The sequence below is a fragment of the Colias croceus genome, chromosome 16 (genome assembly GCF_905220415.1).
Source record: "Colias croceus chromosome 16, ilColCroc2.1".
NCBI classification, from domain to species: Eukaryota; Metazoa; Arthropoda; class Insecta; order Lepidoptera; family Pieridae; genus Colias; species Colias croceus.
In genome coordinates, this window is record NC_059552.1 from 3,011,945 (window position 1) to 3,027,797 (window position 15,853).

Below are 15,853 nucleotides of genomic sequence, written 5' to 3' on the forward strand. Positions count from 1 at the left end.
TCTCAGTTAGCAGCATAAAGAATTAGAGAAGACACACCGTTTGTTAAAATAATTATCGCTACATGCTTAGTATAAAACAAAGTCGCTTTCATTGTCCATGTCTCTGTATACTTGAATATTTTAAACTGCTTAACAGATTTTGATGCGGTTCGTTTTTAATACAGTGATTTTCGGGGAACGTTTTGTATGTATTAGACAAATCGGGCGAAGCCGCAGGCGGAAAGCAAGAAGAGAAGAAATAAATAAAGTGAAGCTTTTATTTATGGGTGCACTGCAAGTTATAATTTACAAGTACTTTTAAATACTGACCTTAATATTCCGTTTAGCTACTGGAATATCGCAGAGTATAGACACAATAAAGTAAACAATGAAATTAAATAAAATAGCAGATATACAAAAAATATAACGAACAATAAAGTTGCTTTAGTATCATTGAACGGCCTTTTAACAGCAATTTGCAAGCAACATTGCTACAATTTACGAGAAAAACATCCCTTAAAAGCTCATAAGCGGTAGGAGGCGACTTGACGCCAGACGGGCGGGAGCCAATCTTCAGATGTGATTATGAGAGGCTGCGCGCAGTTCGCTCCTACCTACCGCGCTGTTAACACAAACTACAGAACTCCATCATAAACAAAACAACAATAATAACAATAATAAACATGAAGTTAAACCTATTCCTTCTTCTATTATATCTAGTTACATTTATCGAAGCAAAAGGTGTGAATAAAAACAATGTCGACGGTATTAGAAAGTCGCTGGAGGAGCATCAAAGTTACATATTGCTAAACAAAAGCAAAGCCAAAAATATTTCACTGAAAATAAATAATGTGACCAATATTAAAGTTAAGGATACGATGTCAAAAAAACCGACAAACATGCCAAGAATAATTAGCCGTGAACAGTAAGTTGTAGACTTGTTTTACTTGTAATTAACTTTTATTGTGATGAAAATCTTTTCATTTCAATATGAACCAAAATTAGGATAGTACATTACAGTTTACATTATTTTAAAAACTACCTATAACTTGTGTTTATGATTTCTTTCCACAATTTATTGGATATTATTTAGTTTTTGATTATCAAACGAACATGTTTTTTTAAGGATCAAAAAATGGGCATACGAAATACACGAGCGCCTTTATGAAGTAGAAAGAAAAGTTGTTCGTAGAGACGTTTTATCAAAGGGGTTCTCTGATACAAAAATTGAACTACGAAATGGAACCGATATATTAGAGAAAGCTGCGAATGCTTTAGAGGACCTTTTAGATAGAAGAGTTAAAGCCGCTGAAGCTATAATGAGACGGGCTGAGGAATTATCGACGTATAATCTAGAAAATAAAATACAACCACCTTTAAATTACACTTTTGATCACAGTGTGGTGAGTTAATTCAGACATTAAAAATAGATGTACATCTGAAATCTTTCGTTGACTTTTAATATACTTTATATACATTAAATAATATCAATTAATATTGATACAAAATAAATAGTCACCTACATTCTATAATAATTATTTATATGTATTTGTTTTGCAGTTAACTAAGGTTCAATTAACGGCGCTATGTTAACCATTATATCTATCGATTCGATCTTCACTTTGATGTTGGTTGTTGAAATCAAGCGCCTACTTGGCGCCTTCATTAACGATCGTTAATTCTAGAATAATTAGTTCAATTTATTACGGAACTTACTCAGACTTACAGGTTCAATCATTTCCTATTGTCTATATTTTCATTTTTCAACCTTATACGAAATTATTGTGCAGACAATTAAAATGATAACACTTATCATTCAAAGTCACATAAAACCTTAGAAAAAGTAATATTAAAAACAACTTAGAATATGCACATTGTAATACGTGTAGGTATATTTTAAGTGAAGATAATATAAGTTAATTAGATAGGTCGGTACTAATTTTGTTATATAAGAGTATTAAGAAACCAGAATTTGTAGGATTTAGATGTTTTAAAAAAAGCTGAGCCCACTGAAAGCATGTGGGAGATGTCGACATCATGTAAAAGCCTGAATAAAGTGAAGCTACATAGCAGTTCCCATTTCAACGCCCGGGTTTCCTTGGAGACGAGCAGTGTGCATGTCGTCGCTGAAGTATTTGCTTGCGGTAAATATATAAAAATTTTTCTTGAAAATATCATGTTAAAATTTATTATTAAAAAAAAAAAACAAATAGACACATTTATTTATTTATAATCCTAGATACTAACTACCTATTTAGCAATGTGAAAAAATATAACGACTAATTCATTGCTTATTTTCTGTTCGAAAATTGAAGCAATTAACCAAGCTTCCATATATTTGAACAACTCTATTTAAAAAAAATGTTTAATATGTAGTCAATCGATAATGATACATGCGATTATTTGTCAGACCCTCGTGTCCAGCAACATCTTTATTGGTCTGAAGGTCTACTACCCACCTTTCGTGAAAACTACGCTCAAGACGCTACCCTCGATTTCCAGTACATGTGCAGTGCTAAAGGATTCCTTAGACATTATCCGGGTAAGATTACGATAATATAAAATAGGTTTATAGAGCTTTACGAATCAGCTTATGACATGACAATTTTTTCCAACCCGACTATATACTTAAATTGATAATAACTTTTCCCGATATTACTTTTGAAAACAAAGTGCGAGAGTAAACAATATGCCTGTGGCTCACGAACCAAGACCTACTCAAGAAAGCTATTCCCGTTTTAGTTCTACGTGAAAAACAACTAATACACGAGACAGCTTAAAGAAGACAAATTATTGTATTTTACATACATCTTGTATTTCTAGGAAAAGTAGAGCCTCGTATACGTTTTACTTATGGCACTATATCTCTTTATGAGCTGCAATTCTTTCAGTCTGATCTTTAGATTATTTTTCATCTATTTCGTCTCAAAGCTGCTCTCTGGCAGAGTCTATACAACCTAAATGTGGAAGCTGAAGACGTGTATGATTGCCGATTGCGGCCGTGGTATGTGAGCGCTAGCGGGGCGCCACGGGATGTGCTCATTCTACTTGATGCTTCGGGTTCTATGGATAATTCTTCTAATCAAGTCATTGGTGAGATCAATATTCATATGGAAAAAATATATTCATTAAAATAACTTTTTAATATATAATGAGCTATAAATAGAGCTGTTATAGAGATCTAATTATTCGTCTGAAAAAGGAATTTCCTAATTTTTTTTCCTTGTTATATTTTGATCGATCTTTCATTACAGCGGAGATTTTCACATCCACTCTACTAAATGCACTCACAGATGATGATCAAGTAAACGTATTACGATTTCATTTAGTTGTTGAATCGCCTATAAGCTGTTTTAACGAGAAGCTTGTCCCAGTAAGTATTATTTTAAATAATAAAACTACGAAAACCAATTGAACTATAATTACCTACTACATATTACTAATATTAACACATATTTCACAAAACAATTTGTTTTATAATATTTTAAGGCAAATCACGTGAACTCAGCGGCTATGATGTCAGCACTTAAGTTACAGAAAATGGTAAACGAATCATTAATAGGAGATGCACTAGCATACGCTGTACAGTTGTTAAAGAAACAGAAACATTTGAACCGCCCACAGGCTTGCCAGCAAGCTATTGTGCTAGTCACCGACAGTCTCTATTATAATTACACTACTTTAATGCGACAACTCGATCCTGAAGGTAAAATAAGGTATGATAAATGGAAACTTAGCCAATAGTTACACAAACATTCAAAAATCATGAGCTTTTTAGGTCAATGGCAAATGGCGATGCGAATTTAGGTTTGAGACATGATTAATGTAGAGTCGTAATTTTATATCCATTCTATTATTCTGATTTATCTGTCGCTCTCATAAAATTATTTTAAATTGATTAAAGAGAGAGTCTTTTATATAAAAGAGTCTTTTATATTAAAGAAAACTTTTCTATAGGCTATTTGTGATGTGGCTCCACGATTTAAACGGCTTACGTGACTACACACGTCTATACGGTGACGCAGTGAGCTGTGAGCGTGATGGTTACTTCGCGGAATTCATCACACACTCTGACGTCACAGAGCAGGTGATCAAGATCCTACGGGTGCTGGAACGGCCGCTTGTGGCGCAGCGAAAGAAGCGCCTAAGGGTGTATAGCGATGTATACGCACATATTGAGGTAATTTCCCGTTCTTTATCAGCATGTTTCTGTTGTGGAACATCAGCTCAAAGGAAACTAAGCTTGTCGGAAATGTATAGATTTTGATTTCAACAGGTGCGAACCACTATATATAACTAACGGTAATCGATTTTGGTGACAATGCGTCATCGTGAATTTGTGATAACTAATATCGAGAGTCAGTTGTAATGTACGTAAAAGAACTCACTATGTTTATATTTACGTTTATGTTTAGTTTGTTTATTTCTATGGCATATGATGTAGGAAGAATTTGAGCTATTGCAAATGTCGAAAAACTATAATGAATATAAAAACTATAATGAAAATAATATGAAGCCATATCCAACCGTTTAATATGTGACGAATTATTTTAGGACCCAAGACGTGGAGAATTTCATTGGGAGCAAAAAGAAAGCGCAGAACAAGTATATCGGTACAAACAATTGAGAAGGAACAAAGACAAATTCTTGAAAGACGTTAGCAACAATGAAGCGCATATGTACAAATTAGTGAGTACAAAGAGGTAACTCTGAATTTCGAAAGAAGAAACAATGTACTCAACATGACCTTACCTAGTATACCTAAATCAAACAAAAAAATATATTTTGTGCTTGATTGTATTCATAGAAATATTTTTTGTTTTCCCTCTAATCTCTAATCTCCTATAACAATTAAAAATTAATGAATTCTAGGACAAAAAAGGTCAATACTACGAAGGAGAAGACATGAACTATAGATTACAAGTGAGCGTCGCTGTGCCTGTTTTCGAGAGTACAAAATCTGAGGTACCAACTTTACCACTAGATTATTTTTACACTAATGTGTAACTAAGTAAGTGAATATAATATTCTGCCAATTTTTATTTAATGTAATTTAATTTTTTTTTTATTTCAGAACATCACAGTCATGTTAGATGAGGTGAGAAAATATGTTTTTATTATAAAGTAGGTAATATGTTTTCGAATAAATAAGAGCATTTTTCTAATTGACGGAAAAAATTTAATCGAATACGTTTTCCAAGGAATATTAATTAAAATCATAATTATGTGGAAAAATTTAACTGATACAATTACGATACATATCTTGCAACGATAGCAGTTCACAACACGTATATTTTTAATTTAAATTAAGTCGTAAATCTGATAAATGTCTCACTGATTTTTATCGTTTTTGATTACAGGAAAAGCAAAGGAACTCTACACGAACGGTTTGTATGATTAATAAAATTCCACAAACAATTATTGCTTTGAACATTCACCGAACACTTGACACTATTGTCTACTTGTACAGTAATATGGACATTCAAAATATAGTTAATTGATTAATTATGTTCGTAAATACTCTAGATACATAGAAGCTATCAAGATAACATAGTTGAATGATTACTATTTTATTTATGCTCCTATGAATCAACAAAACATTATTATCTTAATAATAACAACACACATTTCCTTTAATTTTAGTTAATTATGTTTTACATATAGCATCATAGAATCGATCTTTTTTTAATCCGTGAAGTCAAGATCAATTATAAAGAAGATTTCATTTTTCTTACTATTCCATCATTTCAATTACCTACCCATCTTCTATCTCTTCTATCTCTTTTCAGTATCCTGTAAATAGACTGCTAGGTGTCGCTGGTGTCGATATTCCACTGGACCATTTAAAACTTATATTGCCTTATTATTTGGTAAGTCTGTTGTTATGTGAATTACTATGTATGACGCCGATGCCCCTGTTTATGTTTCACTGAAAGATATTCTTGACTGCTTTGTCCAGACTTTATGTCAGCTGTAGGTACCCTGTACCTACCCGAATGGATAAAGTAATCTTACTCGAAATAAAGACTGAATAATTTTACTATTCATCGACACTTATAGATCTACATACAACATTATAATATTGTACTGTTCTATTTAATTTTCCATATTATGTAAACCCACAATAAATGTATATTAATAATAAATAAACAATAAATAAATAATAATAACTTCTTCCTTGCACCTTGCTAGGTATATAACTTATGTTGCTTGGTTGCATAGTTAGGCGCAGGTGGCTCCCTCTGCCTCTTGGATCACCGCGGTAACGTTGTTCTACATAATAATACGAAACCAGTAGTAAGTATTATATTCAATTATTTTTTTATAATATGTATAAGTACTACATGGATAGGTATATAGTGGATTTTTACTTTTTTTTTACTTTTTGTGACTATTTTTAATGAAAAGCTCAAACTGGTTTTTATTTTCGGGTCAAGTGTGGGTCAAGTCCTTGGTCAAGTCAAATCAAATCAAAACGTTTATTAATTTTAGACATGCGTCACGTAAAAGACAATATAATATGAAACCTTATTATTAAGTCGATAATAATCGTTAAATATTACATCGTAGTTGCGTTATATTTTGATCTAAAGATATCGAAAAGAGTTGAGATATGGAATGTTTTTTTCGCGAATTTCTTTGAAAGTGGTCCGGATACAATTTAAATGTCATTAACATATCTTATAAATTCCTAAAAATCAGTATCGTTCAGCTATTAATAAAATTAACCCACATATTTAGACACTTGGGTATTATACTTACCACTTGAATTTCCTAATTACATATTTTCTGTTAAAAGCATCAATTAAAAATTAAAATATGTTCCTTTTTTCAGAAGCTCAGATATATAATTTTTTATAAAATACGTTCGAATAGTCCTTAAACTCTGTACAAAAAAATAATGCTATTTCTTTGCCACGTATTTCAATTTTATACAGGCTACTCATTTTATTATTAACTAGCTACTCCGCGCGGTTTCACCCCCGTGGCTCCACTGTTGATTAGTCTATTAGCCTTCTTCATTATAGCCTTCCTATTCTTCATTATAGCCTTCCTAGATAAATGAGCCGAAAGAATTTTTCAAATCGGACCAGTAGTTCCCGAGATTAGCGCGTTCAAACAAAAAAACAAACTCTTCAGTTTTGTAATATAGATTTATCAAATAATAGGTAAGTACATGATAAGACTATTTTATCTACTAAAATTACAGTTCGATGGCGATATTCTAAGGCCTGGATATAGAACTGTAGACTTCTTAGATGTTGAGCAACCAGCTGTCGACCACTATGCTAGGCATTATCCACAGGAATGGCTTGATGTAAGTTTCCAAAAACTAAATTACTATCGGTCCGCCCCGGCTTCGCCTGCGGTACATATTTCGCAATAAAAGGTAGCCTATGTCCTTTCTCGGGTATCAAAATATCTCCATACCAAATTTCATGCAAATTGGTTCAGTAGTTTAGGCGTGATTGAGTAACAGACAGACAGACAGAGTCACTTTCGCATTTATAATATTAGTACGGATAATTAAACCAACGTTACACCTCCTCCACACTACTCGCGAAGTTGAACGAGGTTAGACGAATAGAATAGTGTAGAGGGGCAGTTCGGCTTACTTCGTCCAACTTTACCCCGCCTCGGTCGACTTCCGTTTGTTGTCGGTTTTTGCGCCCGAGTCAAAGGGCACGAAGTTACCTGAAGTACGTTCTGAATATGAACGTATGCATTCCTCGCGAAGTTGAACGAGTGTGTAGTGTAGCACCGCGGACTTCAGTCAACTTCGGCCGAGTACTTCGCCGAGGAACTTCGCGAGTAGTGTGGAGGAGGCATTAGACTTTAAAATTATTTTAAAACTAATATCTTAATTAAGTATATATTTTACTATTAAGTTTGAAATCTACGCAACATCTACGTATACTTATGTTACAATGCATAAGTCGTGAACATAGAGTTCATAACACTTCAAATACCTAATATCTATATTCAAGCTTCATGAAAATCGAGATGTCCAAGATTTCACAATTCCGAAAATGCTATTTCAATACCTATCTAATTTAAGTATTTTATAACAATTAAAGTTTGATAATAAAAAACAATAAAAAACGCAAATCTCTCACTTATATAATATTTTTTCAGTTCCGCAAAGCATTAGTGATCGATGAACCTCAAGGCTTTAGGTCAATGTATGCTAAAAGTATTTATGATAACGGAATGCGGGTAATGTTAGAGATGAGAGATTATCATTGGCGAAGGATTCACGACCATTACACACTTATTGTATCGTTGCCGACATACAACTTGTATCACGCGGCGCCGGCTGGAGAGCTGACACAGAAGTTGGGAGAAGACGCTGTGAAAGCACTGTCTGGTACCGATTTTTCGGTACATCCTGACTGGTAAGATATTAATCTACGCGAATGTAGCTTGCATAACTCTAACATTCATAAATTCAACTTATATACGTACATCATCACTAATGAGAGCATTTTCTTCACTTAGATACTTACCAGTTTTAAATTTATTGAGAAATAGTACAAAATAAAATGGTACATAGTTAATATATGCTTACATTACCTGCTATGAAAAGGTTTTATTTTGAATAATCTAGGTTTAAATATTTTTATAGAAGTAAAGGAATTTTAACTAAGTAAAGAATCTTGTTTTTTACAGGTTATATTGCAGACACATAGAGCCTCACTTTGATTCTCGTGAGTTGGAAGTGTTGCACTTTCTGCGCCGGCGCAGAGATGAACCGAACTTCGCTATGCAAAAGTTGAAGCATTTGTTTTCTCCGATACCGCCCACTTTGTTTGAAAAGACCTACCATTGTAAGTTACCTGATACCTATCAATTGTGTGGTTTTTAATTTCAATTTTCAATTGCGTAACTAAGAACTTTTTGAGACACCAAAGAAGAAGAATTTAATTTTAAAAACACCAGATATAAGAAATAACGACCAATGTTTTGACTTAAACATCGATTAAATTTAATTATCGTATATCGGCTATTTTTTGACCTAACACACAATTTTCTGTCCAATTTTCATTGCACAACTTTTTGCAAAGTATCTATTTAAAAAACCCAAGAAGGGAAATTCATCACAAAGAAAAATAAATGACATTTATATTTTTTTATTATCTAAAGGTAATGAAGATCTAATGGCCCGATTGAGCCACGAAGCGATCATCACACGGCGCTGGGCGCTCGAACATGAGGGCCGAGAGCAGGACTGCTCTACGTGCCTTCTTGGTTCTATAACCACCTTTCTTGCTACAGGTATTCTAGAATAATAGGAAGCATATCGTCTCATTTGTTAATATAGATCAAAATGTATATAAAAATGAGCATTTACATTTTTCAATGAGTTAATTTAAATAAATAAGAAAAAGAGGAAAAATCTGTTAAAGAAGTACCTATTCAAAGTACCAGTATTATATTATTATTTACATATCTGTATTCTGTAGACTGTGATAGTACTTTAGGTATTTAAAAATATTACTTTAGATGTTAAGAATATTCGGCACTTTCGTTTGGTTTTTGGTTTAAGCAGCTATAGAGTCGCAGATATTTTAATTCGTGGGTACTTTTACTTTCCCGGGTAATAAAATAATTTTATTGATTTATTTAATATTTAACACTTAATTTTAGTTATGTAATATGTGCAATGAGAAAATTTAAATATACTCTCCAGATAAAAAGATGATGAATTGTTTGTCGGCTCTGTTTTAAAAATAAATTCATTACGTTATTAACGTGATAAAGATGATTTATAACACGAAAAATATATTCAGAACAAGATTTATTTCATGATAAGATTTGAAGTCACTCATTATATCTAACGTAATTGATTTTAATTTATTTTTCAAATCTCCAGGATATGACGCAGTTATTATCTATGTCATGCTCTAGATTTTATTCACGCTTTAAAGTTTGTTCAATAAATTAATTATTATAAAAAAATCAACTCATAAAATCAATTATCCTACATTTTCTTCAAATCCATGCCATGTCTATGTTATTACCAGTATTACCACCCTGTATGGCCTCCTTATATTATACTTTAACTGATTCACTCATGTTTCATAATTTCTTCGTGAAACCAACCATTCATGAAGTCTTACCGTAACGAGATGTGAGAACAATTTGTTTTATGTTCTCTATATTATTTGTTTTATGCTCTAACTGCCATTGGTAATTGATTCATATACTAGAAACCTATTTAACATAGAGAGCGGATTAACCCGCTGGCACGTGTATCACGCGGCGAGTTCACACGCAGTCCCCATGGAGGGAGCGGTGTGGGCGCGCGGCCCACTCGAAGCGTGGTTTCGCCGCGCGTCTGCAGCGTCCGACACGCTCGTGGTGCACGCGCCTGTACCGCTCGTGGGGAGGAAGAGGAACACTGATGTGGAAGTGGTGCCTGTGAGTCTTAGTATAGCTCTTAGTAGTATAGTTTGAACTAGTTAGGTTTATCGATTTTGGGTGTCACGCGGCTTATAGCCATCGCTTAAAACACATACGCAAAGGCTATAGTAGCTCCTATAGGTACTTTTTGTTGTTGATCATTTGAGTTCATTTATATCAATCAAAACATTTATACCATATTACTTTAACAAAGACTTTAAAGCTGCTAGTAAAATAATTAATCGATTATTAACCTCTGAATAAAATGAATATCTCACTTTATGGTAAAGACCCAATAAAAATATTTTTTTTGTTTATAATACAGTTAGGTCCACATTGGCAGTGGCTGACAGCAGCCCGCACTGTGGCTCACCCAACAAAACATGGTATCATCGGAGTGGCCGGCTATCACTTCCACCCAAAACATCTCGACGATGTTCTGGAATCCATTACAAACGCACACGTATGAATTATTATTTATAATTTATTATTTAAAAACATAATTTACAAATGACGCACAACTAACTATACGGTGCTTCTGCTTTTAATTGGTATCTATATATTTGAACTCAATAACAATTTATTAGTTTTCTATTTTTAATCTAATGATTAAACTTTAAAATCAGCCTTTCCTCATTTATCCAGTGTAATCACGAAGATAAATCTCAATGCGAGCCGCAATGTGATCACTCAAACTGGAGATGCGTTCTCATAGATGACGCTGGCTGGATCGTTTCTGACCAAACTGCAACTAATGATAGACACAAGCACCTCGCTACTGAACACCCGGGGGTAATGAGGGCTCTGTTGAATGAAAGCGTGTTTAAAGTACGTTGGGTTCATGATTATCAGGGAGTTTGTTTCCCGCCGAAGGATGAAAAACTGAAAGCAGCTGCTCCTGTGAGTACTGAACAAATTATATATAATTTAAATATCTCTAAAGTATTTATGAACATATTCTGTACCTACATATCATAGGGGGACACCCATTTACAAAACTGCTTTCGCCTAGCGATGTTTGAAGGTAATTCGGTTAGATTACTAAAAAGTACATGTCACATGATGCTCAAGATCTGAATTTTGAACATCATTCTCAATTTCATAGAAATTTAAATTTAAAAATAATTATTAATTAATTAATAATAAATAAATTAATTATTGTACGACACACTCGAAAGCTTTAGAAAAATCACAAAAAAATACCTTTTGCATTTCCTCTAGGTTCTTAAATGCTTAAGTTTGCTTAATACCCATGTAAATAATAATAAATCGTAGTAATAAAATTGTTTCAGAGACTGCCATCAATTATTATGTCTCTTTGGAGTTCTATTAAGATCATTGTGTATGCTTCACAGAATCTAATAACTGTTATGAGCCTATTAACAACCGGTAAGTAACTGATACTTATTTTCAGATTAAAATTGTTTGTTTTTATAAAAAATTCTGCTATTTTTTAATGTTAAACTTCGTGTAGGTAGCAAATTTTTCATATAACCATAACCCACCGGAGCATTAATTGTACATTAAATTATTGTAAGTATCATATTTATAAATGACAGTATGATTATTACGGTAAAAGGCACAATGGCGATCAGAGACACAAATCTGGAGCGGGAGAAGCGCCGCAAGCGGTTGCAGCGCGACTTCGAGCGGGAGAAATACGAGCGGTTGTACGACGAGCGCGTGGTTATTAACCGCACAAGAGTTGCCACTTGTGACCGCTCCAGACCGATTTATGAACTACAGGTATTTCAAAATAATAGTTTATTTTATGTTTTTGAAACGTTAACGTACGTTTATGATCCAACTGCAACGTAGCGTATTATTTTTTCAGTGGAATGGTTTCGGTATGTTCATGACATGTTTTTCATTTCATAGTTCTACGCATTTTTTTAAATTATAGATATGACATTTTGTACATACTTTAAGTGCATACGTAAGTTTACAAGCTAAATGTAACATTTTATAATTATTTTAAACAGCGAAACAAAAAAGCAATGGAAGCACTAAATCGTCCAGCGAAACCGTGCCAGTGGCCCTTCGTAGCGACCAAAGTTCCGGACACAAACCTCATCCTGATCGCCATTTACTTGCACTGCCCTTACACCGGACCTCCTCTTGATGACTCGCTGGTTAACGAGCCAGTAAGTACATTTCGGTTTCTTAGTATTGTGAATAGGTATCAAAATCGTTAAAAAAGTCAAGTTAGCTTTAAACCCTTCGAAACACTAACGTAATCGGTATAATATTCTAGTCTTAGAGTATATACAATAGTATAGAGCGAGTGTATTGCACAAATTGCTTATTGCGCATCGTAGGCAGATGAGCTATAGATACTATATAGATGTGTGTGTGACAAATAGGGATGGGTAGGTATCAATTGCGTGTTGAACTGTCGATAAGTTATGTAAATAAATATGTATCATAAGTAAATTTTATGTTCAATAAGTTATTAAAGGAAAAATATACGAATAAAGTATAAATATGTAATTTTAAATTTGTCTACCAACTGAATAAAGTTTGTTTATTCCATTTGAATATTAAATATTATATATGAAATTTTCTTGTATTAATTATAAGTACTTTAAAAAAATATCTTTAATTGGAATATCAGAAAAACGTGAGTACTTTTTAAATAATAAAGTTAATAAAATAAAAGATCAGGTTTAGTGCTATTTCTTTAATAATAAATCAAACCATAATAATAATGTTTTAAAAATGGTAAAAAATATTAAGAAATAATTAATAATTTAAAATGATAATATAATAAATAATATTAATATTTTTTTTATTTAATTTTATCCATTCTACTATCAAAATCTTCAAAATCAATTTAGCGGTTCAGAAAATATATCGTAACATTACATACTTTACATTTACATTCGCATTCATAATATTAGAAAGTGTATCATACAAAACACACCACAAATATATTTATAATACATTTTTAAAAGAGTTTAAAATTTTAAGTTCAATAAATAATTTGTTAAAATATAGTTCTTCTAGTAAACTTTATATCGAGTACAGCGTTGGTCAGGTCACATCACTACGATCACGTGGCGGCAGTGAGGCGCGCGAGCAAGCCTGCGCGTGTCCGCCTCTCACCTACCCTTCACCCCCGCGATGCTAGATTTATTTTCATAAAAATAAGTATAACAATCGACTTACTGATGGAATGTGATAGTGGATTTCAATTTTGTGTATTTTCTAGTATCGTTTTTGCAAGATAGAACAGCACATTTCACCATGTTTATTCGTAATATGAAAAAAAATCCAGAGCAACGCACTTCGTGAGCACTCAACCACGACTGCGAGCGCTCGCGGCGGGAACGTCGTGTTGTTCCCACCTGTGCCTACTGTTCCCACTTGGTTGTTCGCACTCTATAGATAGTATATATACTCTAAGATTCTAGTCTTAATAAATAGGTTCATCGTTAGAAATGCTTGCCCAATTTACAAGAATATCTATGCTAATTTGCAACTTTTAATAGGATTATTTAAATTTTTTGATATTTTTATGTGACAATATGTATTATTTTAATCAAGTTCCTAAAATACTATTTGTAACACTCAGGTACAAATGCGTGAAGTCAGCTCACTACGTGGCTCAGCAAGCCAGCTGGCGTGCTGGCGCGTACGCGTGCCGCTGCCCGCGCGACCGCCGCAGGCAACGTGCTACCCACATAATTATACCGCGGTAAGATATGACACACCACAGAACATATAAAGGAGGTTAATTTGTTCTGTGTGACACACACACACACATAAACCTTAAAGATACATCACCTTACAACCTTTTACACGCACGCACACGCAATCTCAAACACGCCTACGCAACATACACGTTCACCAATTAATACACTTATACGCACTTCATACGTATATGTACGTTAGAAGACAGAAAACAGTAATCCCCTCTACAATATTATCACATATTATACTGGTATACCGTCTTATTTATCCTTTCCGAAAAAGAGTTAATGTCTCAGCTGGGAATCGAACTGTAAATTTACTCTAATACTTATGTGCTTTTGATTTATATTAACTTTAATAAAAATAGGTATTTATTTTTCTTTCCAGGAAGCTGGATACAGGCAGTGCGGACCATGGCTTCCAGACCCCGAAAACAACGCAAACACAACTCAACTCGCCCATCTACTCCTATATCTCAAAATTATAATACATTTGATTATAAAATGAAAAATATAACGACAAGATTCGATGCAGATGAAAACGTTATCTTCACAAGGTGAAAAATTGCCTTAAACCTTACATTATCGAGCAAAGGTTTTAAACATCTATACTTACTCTCAAATTTAATGTATACTTATCTTGAATCTCGACGTTAAAATTGTTATTTTACGTTAAATTAGTTTTTAAAATGGCAATGGCAAAATTGTATTCTATGTTGTATTGTGAAAAAATTAAAAGATGTGTGTTTTGGTGTAAATAAAAGTCGAATTATTTCTCAACTCATTTTATTTAATGTATTTGGTTCGGAAATATCTATATAATACTGATGGTGCCAACTGGCAAATCACAAAGTTGTAAAATTACATTTCCTTAATTACATACACATTTATTAAATTATAGTAACTTTAAAAATTAAAACAATATTAAAAAAAATGAATGGAATGCAAAGTTATATTGGTGGGTGTTTAACAGATCATAAATAAATTAAATATTCGAAAATAAATTAAGTTTGCCTTCGAGGCAAATAAACAAAGCTTGTAAACAAAAATATACATATTACAAAACTGCTTTGAATATAGGTAACAAAAAGTTTGCATAAGATTGCATATTTAAGAAAAATAGAGAGAAAGTAATTGAGATTTTAATCCACTTCTCATACAACAAATATTAGCCTCAGATATTCAATACGCAATGCGCAACCTTATTTTTATCTTAAACCTAAAAACAGCGAGTTTTAAAGATTGATAGAATCTGAAAAATCCAGGAATAAAAAATGGAAATAATAATTTAGATAAAGGAGCTGCAATTAAAATGCAATATTATCACTTGAAACCAAATTATCTTATCGTTAATCACCATTCCATTGTTTACCTTTGAGAATAAGAATACATCATACAAGTAACACCTGTCCTAAATTAGAAATAGCATTAAAATTTCAAAACTCGGAAAAATCAGACTATTCTAAGAAATTCTATTTGAGCTTCTACTTGAAAAGAATTGAGATAAGAAAACTGTGTGTACTTTAAATTTATTCTAGATACACTAATTTTAATGGAAAAAATATAATTCTTTCTTTAAACTGTATCTATACAAATACTACACTGAATCAGAAAGTTATGCTAAGTTATTAATAAAATATTTTCTTTGAACTCGTTTAGCGTTTCTATTTATCATCAAAAATATTACTTTATTATTTTTATACAACCTGTTTACTCTACGTAATTCGAAAAAAATAATATTATGAAACCTATCTACCTATTTTCATTGCCTTCTTTCC

At 32.7% G+C, this 15,853-nt stretch overlaps 1 protein-coding gene across 1 annotated transcript; it reads left to right on the top strand.

Moving 5' to 3' along the window:
* The first annotated feature begins 878 nt into the window (after positions 1-878).
* LOC123698701 (voltage-dependent calcium channel subunit alpha-2/delta-4-like) lies at positions 879-14,855 on the top strand. The gene is made up of 26 exons (XM_045645450.1): positions 879-904; positions 1,106-1,382; positions 1,958-2,123; positions 2,390-2,521; positions 2,911-3,072; positions 3,234-3,352; positions 3,469-3,695; positions 3,937-4,159; positions 4,534-4,668; positions 4,852-4,944; positions 5,054-5,077; positions 5,340-5,366; positions 5,769-5,849; positions 6,202-6,276; positions 7,190-7,297; positions 8,116-8,375; positions 8,650-8,807; positions 9,124-9,255; positions 10,208-10,401; positions 10,709-10,846; positions 11,029-11,283; positions 11,676-11,772; positions 11,963-12,129; positions 12,366-12,527; positions 13,958-14,080; positions 14,464-14,855. The coding sequence occupies exons 1-26, from the start codon at positions 879-881 to the stop codon at positions 14,581-14,583; spliced, it is 3,681 nt and encodes a 1,226-aa protein (XP_045501406.1). The 3' UTR covers positions 14,584-14,855.
* Positions 14,856-15,853: the final 998 nt, after the last annotated feature.